The sequence below is a fragment of the Arachis ipaensis genome, chromosome B10 (genome assembly GCF_059453495.1).
Source record: "Arachis ipaensis isolate K30076 ecotype BB chromosome B10, ASM5945349v1, whole genome shotgun sequence".
Classification (NCBI taxonomy): Eukaryota; Viridiplantae; Streptophyta; class Magnoliopsida; order Fabales; family Fabaceae; genus Arachis; species Arachis ipaensis.
This window is the reverse complement of record NC_142435.1, coordinates 72,913,386-72,921,647: the sequence shown is the minus strand read 5'-3', so window position 1 is coordinate 72,921,647 and position 8,262 is coordinate 72,913,386. Positions and strand designations below refer to the sequence as shown.

The 8,262-nt window shown below is 41.4% G+C and overlaps 1 protein-coding gene across 1 annotated transcript; it reads right to left on the bottom strand.

The window, feature by feature from the left end:
- Positions 1-2,109: 2,109 nt before the first annotated feature.
- Positions 2,110-3,645, bottom strand: LOC107620582 (uncharacterized). Its single transcript, XM_088492121.1, has 3 exons — positions 3,384-3,645; positions 2,434-3,275; positions 2,110-2,298 (listed from the first exon to the last, which is right to left on the bottom strand). Exons 1-3 carry the CDS (start codon positions 3,643-3,645, stop codon positions 2,110-2,112), a joined length of 1,293 nt encoding a protein of 430 aa, XP_088348247.1.
- Between the last annotated feature and the right edge of the window lie 4,617 nt (positions 3,646-8,262).

Sequence of the window (8,262 nt, the reverse complement as noted above, 5' to 3'; positions counted from 1 at the left end):
AGAACAGACACAGAACAAGAGAAACTAAAAATCAAACAAGGAAAATAAACAAGAACAACTTGAAGATCAAGAAAGAACAATGAACACTAATTCGAAAATTTTAAAGGAAAATAAAGACATTCAATTGACACCAAACTTAAAATATAAAACTAAACTCAAACAGAGAAATTCAATTATTAGTAAAAAAAATAAAATTTCGAAAAATTATTTTTGAAAAAGAAAATAAGGATTCTAAAATTTTAACAAGAACAATAATAAATGACTCAAAGACAAATCACAGATTAATAAAGAAAAATAAAAATCTTTTGAAAGATTTTTGAAAAGAAAGTAAAAGACTCTGACCCAAAAGACAAAATCTTCCTAATCTAAGCACAGGATGAACCGTCAGTTGTTCAAACTCGAACAATCCCCGGCAACGGCGCTAAAAACTTGGTGCACGAATTGTGAATCACACTTTTCACAACTCGTACCACTAACCAGCAAGTGCACTGGGTCGTCCAAGTAATACCTTACGTGAGTAAGGGTCGATCCCACGGAGATTGTTGGTTTGAAGCAATCTATGGTTATCTTGTAAATCTTAGTCAGGAAATCAATTATAATTATCAGTATGAATTATGAAGAATAAAAGAGCATGGATTAAATACTTGTTCTGCAGTAATGGAGAATATGTTGGAGTTTTGCAGATGCTTTGTCTTCTGAATCTCTGCTTTCTCCCTGTCTTCTTCTTCACGCACGCAAGGTTCCTCCTATGGCAAGCTGTGTGTTGGTGGATCACCGTTGTCAATGGCTACCATCCGTCCTCTCAGTAAAAAAGGTCCAGGAGCGCTGTCACCGCATGGCTAATCATCTGTCGGTTCTCACTCATGCTGGAATAGGATCCATTGATCCTTTTGCGTCTGTCACTACGCCCAGCCCTTGTGAGTTTGAAGCTCATCACAGTCATTCAATCCCTGAATCCTACTCAGAATACCACAGACAAGGTTTAGACTTTTCGGATTCTCAAGAATGCTGCCAATGGATTCTAGCTTATACCAAGAAGATTCTGATTAAGGAATCCAAGAGATATTCATTCAATCGAAGGTAGAACGGAGGTGGTTGTCAGGCACGCATTCATAGGTTGAGGATGATGATGAGTGTCACGGATCATCACATCCATCATATTGAAGTGCGAATAAACATCTTAAATAGAAACAAGCGTGTTTGAATAGAAAACAGAAATAGTTGCATTAATTCATCGAAACACAGCAGAGCTCCTCACCCCCAACAATGGAGTTCAAAGACTCATTCCATCAAAGAGTACAAAGTTCAGAACTAAAATGTCATGAGTTGCGAAATAGACCTCTAAAAGTTGTTTAAATACTAAACTAGTAACCTAGGTTTACAGAAAATGAATAAACTATGATAGATGGTGCAGAAATCTACTTCTGGGGCCCGCTTGGTGTGTGTTGGGGCTGAGACTTAAGCTTCTCACGTGCCTAGGCTGTTTCTGGAGTTAAACGCCAGGTTGTAACCTGTTTCTGGCGTTCAACTCCCATTTGTAATCTATTTCTGGCGTTTGACGCCAGACTGCAACATGGAACTGGCGTTGAACGCCAGTTTACATCATCTATCCTTGAGCAAAGTATGGACTATTATATATTTATGGAAAGCCCTGGACGTCTACTTTCCAACTCAATTGAGAGCGCCCCAATTAGACTCCTGTAGCTCCAGAAAATCTATTCCGAGTGCAGGGAGGTCAGAATCCAATAGCATCAGCAGTCCTTTTTCAGCCTGAATCAAATTTTTGCTCAGCTCCCTCAATTTCAGCCAGAAAACACCTGAAATTACAGAAAAACACACAAACTCATAGTAAAGTCCAGAATTGTGATTTTTATTTAAAAACTAATAGAAATATAATAAAAACTAACTAAATTATACTGAAAACACACTAAAAACAATGCCAAAAAGTGTATAAATTATCCGCTCATCACTCCTCATGCTCCTTTGCCATCTTAGAGTAAACTAAGATGTCGTCTATGAAAACCACCACAAATTTGTCCAAAAAGGAACAAAACATTCTGTTCATGTAATCCATGAAAACAGTAGGTGCGTTCGTTAACCCAAAGGACATCACCGCAAACTCATAGTGTCCATAGCGCGTCCTGAACGCAGTCTTAGGGATATCATCTCTTTCACCCTTATTTGATGGTACCCAGATCTCAAATCAATCTTAGAAAACACTCCAGCTCCTTGCAACTGATCCATCATGTCATCTATCCTTGGCAGCGGGTACTTATTCTGTACAGTCACTTTGTTCAACTGTCGGTAATCCACGCACAATCGCATTCTTCCATCTTTTTTCTTTACCAATAAAACTGGCACTCCCCGCAGTGGTACACTCGGTCGAATGTACCTCTTGTTCAGAAGCTCTTCCAACTGAGTCTTTGATTCTGCCAGCTCTATCGGAGCCATTCGATATGGCGCAATCGACACTGGTTTGGCTCCCAGCTCCAATTCAATCGAAAATTCAATTTTCCTTTGAGGTGGGAACTCAGGGATATCTTTCGGGAACACTTTTGGAAAATTTCTAACCACCGGTATCTGATCTATGTCCTGGGCATCACCTAATGCGTTACCAACCAACAGGATATAACCCTGACACTCCTTCCCACTACAATGCACCATTACAGAGTTCAGATAATACCCCGTAGCTACCACCGCTCCATTTTCTCCTTCTGGCATAAACCGAATTGACCGCTCAAAGCAATTTAACAAAACCCGATTCTTTGACAACCAATCAAACCCCAAAATCATCTCCAATCCAACCATTGGCAAACAAATCAAGTCATGCACAAAGTCTCTACCCTCAAGTTTGAAACCTACTTGCCTACACCCTAACCTAGTCATAACCGTCTGATGCAAAGTATGTACATGGAGATCAAATTGTAACTCTGACACTTTCAAGCCTAATTCCTCAACTTTAGCAAACGAAATAAACGAATGCGAAGCTCCAGTATCATATAATGCAACTAAGGATTTATCACCAATTAAACATATACCTCTCATCAACGGATCCGTCTTGGAAGCATCCTTGGCATTCACAGCAAAAACTCGCCCCTGGTGCTGACTCTGACCCGCACTTGGGTTCTTCCCACATGTGCAATGCCTCGCAAAATTTCCAGGCAAGCCACAGTTGTAGCACCCACCTATATCAATCTTGCAAGAGTCATATGGATGAAAACGTCCACAACAATCACAAGCTAAATCCGAAGAACTCTTACTCTGATTTTCTCTCCCTTTGCCATGTTGAATCTAATCATGAATGTTCTTTCTGAAGCCTCCTAGCCCTTGAGGTGGATATCCTCCTCTCTTGAAGCTTTGTCCTCTCGGATGAAAATACTTGCCACGCCTCTGACTAGAGCTCCCTCTATGAGTGTCCTTGGACGCCGCCACAGTTTTGGCATACTCCTCCACCACTCTTGCCTTATTCACCAAGTCGGAGAAGATACGGATCTCCATAGGAGCCACAGTAGTCATAATCTTGTCCTTTAGCCCCCTTTGGTATTTAATACACTTCCAACTCTCATAAGCCTCTGGGGCACCCGGACATACCCCAGAAAACCTACAGAGTTCCTCAAACTTGCTAGTGTAATCTGCCACAGACATGGAACCTTGCTTCAGCTACATTAGTTCTATCTCCATTGCTTCCCTTGTGGACTCAGGAAAGTATTTCTTATAGAAGGTCGTTTGGAACACTTCCTATGGAATGTCGGCATTCTAAAGCTGTAGCAAGCGACACTCTGCTTGCCACCAGGGCTGGGCCTCTCCCGTAAGCTAATAAGCGGCGAACTCGACATATTGATTGATGGGAACATGCTGCGCCTGTAAAGTATGCTCCATAGCCTGGAACCAGTTGTCCGCTTCTGTAGGATTAGTTGTTCCCCGAAAAGTTGGCAGATGATCCTTGAGGAACATCGTCAAGGTCATCAGAACACCACTTGTGTTATCATCGTTTCCCTCAGCGTTATCATTAGCATTCCCTTCACCATTTCCATTATCATTTCTGTTTCCAGCCGGTTGGCCTAACCTCTGCACAGCTTGCAGAGTCGCAGCAGCATTAGCTTCCATAGTGTTTGCAAGGTTTACCATGGCCGCCATGAACTCAGCATCGTTGTCGGCCGGTCGCTCATTCCTACTTTCTCATGTACGTGTTCGACCTCGTCCGCGAGTAGCCATGTAGGGTTTCTGTCTACACCAAACAATCGATATCAAGGTGATTAGTCTCAATATCAAAAGCCTAGTGCTTCAATTATCCCAAACAGGCACTCACAAACAAGCATGCTATGCAATATCAAATAGATAACCTAATAGCATCAAAGAAGATACACGGAGTATGCATTGAAGCACAATCGGTCCATCCCTCAGGCTCACGAGGATGAACCGCTTTGATACCACTAAATGTAACACCCTAATTAGCCTAAGCTTTACCTCGCATCGTAAAGCAAAGGTTAATAAGGGATTACAACAATTCTAAGCTCATACATAATACATATATAGAAAGAATAGTATAATCTAGAAGTCCGATGAAGGATATAGCTCAAAAACAGAATTTGAAAAGCGCAAAACGTACTATCTTAAAGCACAAGTTATAGATAAGATATATCAAAAGATAAGTATATAATATCATAGAAAACTAGTCACGACTCGTGGAGTTTAAGCCGGCTAGCCATATACAGATATACAGAACCAGACAGTAAAAATAACTTATACAAGTTTTGTTCTCTCAAATACAAGCCTCTAGGCAAAACAAAATACAAAAGTGAGAGACATATACAAAATAAACCACAAAGACTCAGAAAGAAGTCCGGATCATCCGCTTCTGTCACCAACCAAATAACTCACCGAGGTGGGTTGCGACCTGCATCTGAAAAACACAACAGAAATATGGTATGAGAACCAGAGGTTCTCAGTATGGTAACAGTGCCTAGTGCAAAGAATTAACAAGGAACAAGTACTAGACATGTGATGATTTTTAATATGAAAATCATGATGAACAAGTAATTTCAATTCAAACACTTAATCCAATGCACTTATATAATTTGCCCTAGTGGTACAATCAACACAAGAGTATTTAAATCCACTAGGTACTTGCATATTAAAGCAAAGTATAAGTGCATTGTATCAAGAGACAACCCTATCGCTAATAAACAAACACTTGAAACTTATTTAAATAGAAACAACTAAAGTAAAACTAATATAATAACGAAAATAAAAATGAAATGCAATGAAGATTAAATAAAACAAGAGGAAAAACATGGAAGAAGCAAGAAAAGAGAGGGGTGGAGGGGGCGGAAGTGAGTTAGGGCTTAAATGTAAAAGAAATAAAAATTTTGCCCAAAACAGCACTTGTGCGTATGAACAGACATGTGTGTGTACGCACACTAGTGAAAAGGGAGGGGTGCGTCCACACAAGTTGTGCGAACGCTCTGGACAGAAGGAGGTGTAAGAAGTGTGTGCACAGAAGATTTTTTTTGTATGGATCATGTGTGCGTGCACACACAAGTCCGTGCGCACGCACAGAGCGAAAAAGGGGGGGGGGTGCAGGCGCACAAGCTGTGCTAACGCTTCCACCAGAGGAGCTGCAAGCTCGTGTGCGGACGCACAAGCTGGTGCGTCCGCACAAGTGGCGAAGAACACAGTTTTGTGCGGACACACAGCTTGGTGCGTACGCACAGATGCCCTGTTTCAGAAAATTCTTTCCTTTTCAAAACCAAGGTTCCAACCCTTAGTACATCAACATATCAACCCAAAAACATTCAAAACATCACAAAATCATGATCCATATGCAGTTCAACCTATCTAAACTCAAATTTAAACTAATCCTAAGCTAACTATGGCAAGCAAATATGCAATAAACTAAGACTATTAACAAAGAAAAAGGGTAAGAAAGATGTTACCATGGTGGGGTGTCTCCCACCTAGCACTTTAGTTTATAGTCCTAAGTTGGACTTTTTATGGAGACTCTTGCTAGGGTGGCTTGTGTTTCCACTCCTCCTTGAACCTCCATCCATGCTTGATCTTTGAAGCTCCTCTGGGATCCCATATTCTAGGTATCCGATCACCTTCTTGTTGATTTCCATGTTTCAAGCCGGATGGATAAGCTCCTGATTGACCCTTGTAACAACCCAACATTCTCCGAAAATCACCCGATTGTGCTCTACACCATGCCTGAACTCCAAGCCTTGGATGGATTTTCTTGAAGAATCTTGGATTCACTTGGCAACCAATACCCCTTCCTCCACCATGTACCAACCCAAGCAGCATCTTGAGTTGGTAGTTTGTCTCCAAGATAGCATATTGGTAGGGGCCAATGAAGTTCATAGGTAAGATTGCCACCCACTCAATATGCTCTTGGTTGTCAACTCTTTCCTCACCAACTTTCTCTTCCCCATCACTCAAGTCATAACAAGGAGGTTGTGAGAAGTCTACCTCCATGTTTCTCTCAAACTCAATGGGAAGAGGCTCATTAGGATCATTAAGGGGATTGACTAAGGAGGACAAAAAATCATCAATGATGGAATCCTCATCTTGATCAATCTCCCTCAATTATCTCCTTCTCTCTTCCGGTTCAAATACTTCACTTTCTTCCTCTTGTTGCCCTTCAAGCTCTAACCCTTCTTCTTTCCCTTGAGGCTCTGCGTCCTCCTCTTCACTCCATTCTTTAGTTGGCCTTTCACATCCCTCAAGAGGAATGCCTTGATCAGATGAGTGTACGAGGATTAAGTAGTTCACCGCCTCGGCTATGGTAGCCATGAGTTACCCTTGAGTCTTTCGGAATCCTTCTTGCTCTTGGAAAAAAGCTTGAAGGTCTTGATGGTCTTAGGCCAAGGGTGGAAAAGCTTCACATTGGGATAAGAGGGAAGGTTCATTGGTTGGGAAGAAGGTTGGTGGTATACGAATTGTGAATCACACTTTTCACAACTCGTACCACTAACCAGCAAGTGCACTGGGTCGTCCAAGTAATACCTTACGTGAGTAAGGGTCGATCCCACGGAGATTGTCGGCTTGAAGCAAGCTATGGTTATTTTGTAATTCTTAGTCAGGAAATCAATGATAAGAGTGATTATATTTATGAAGAGTAAAAAGCATAAATTAAATAATACTTGTTATGCAGTAATGGAGAACAGATTGAGGTTTTGGAGATGCTCTGTCTTCTGAATCTCCTCTTTCTTACTATCTTCTACTTCATGCACGCAGGTCTCCTTCCATGGTAAGTTGTATGTTGGTGGATCACCGTTGTCAATGGCTACCATCCGTCCTCTCAATGAAAATGGTCCAAATGCGCTGTCACCGCACGACTAATCATCTGTCGGTTCTCACTCATGTTGGAATAGGATCCATTGATCCTTTTGCGTCTGTCACTACGCCCAGCACTTGTGAGTTTGAAGCTCGTCACAGTCATCCCATCCCAGATCCTACTTGGAATACCACAGACAAGGTTTAGACTTTCCGGATCTCAGGAATGGCCACCAATAATACTAGCCTATACCATGAAGACTCTGATCATGAACGAAGAGGCTAAGAGATACACACTCAATCTAAGGTAGAACGGAAGTGGTTGTCAGGCACGCGTTCATAGGTTGAGAATGATGATAAGTGTCACGGATCATCACATTCATCATGGTTAAGTACAAGCGAGTATCTTAGAATAGAAACAAGCGTGATTGAATAGAAAACATAAGTAATTGCATTAATTCATCGAGACACAGCAAAGCTCCTCACTCCCAACCATAGGGTTTAGAGACTCATGCCATCAGAAATACAATATGAAATGTGTAAAATGTCATGAGGTACATAATAAATCTCTAAAAGTTGTTTAAATACTAAACTAGTAACCTAGGTTTACAGAAAATGAGTAAACTACGACAGATAGTGCAGAAATCCACATTCGGGGCCCACTTGGTGTGTGCTGGGGCTGAGACTTGAGCTTTACACGTGCCTAGGCTGTTTCTGGAGTTAAACGCCAGGTTGTAACCTATTTTGGGCGTTTAACTCCAACTTGTAACCTGTTTCTGGCGTTTAACGCCAGAATAGGGCAGAGAACTGGTGTTAAACACCAGTTTGCATCATCTAAACTCGGGCAAAGAATAGACTATTATATATTGCTGGAAAGCCCTAGATGTCTACTTTCCAACGCAATTGAGAGCGTGCCATTTGGACTCTTGTAGCTCCAGAAAATACACTTTGAGTGTAGGAAGGTCAGAATCCAACAACATTTGCAGT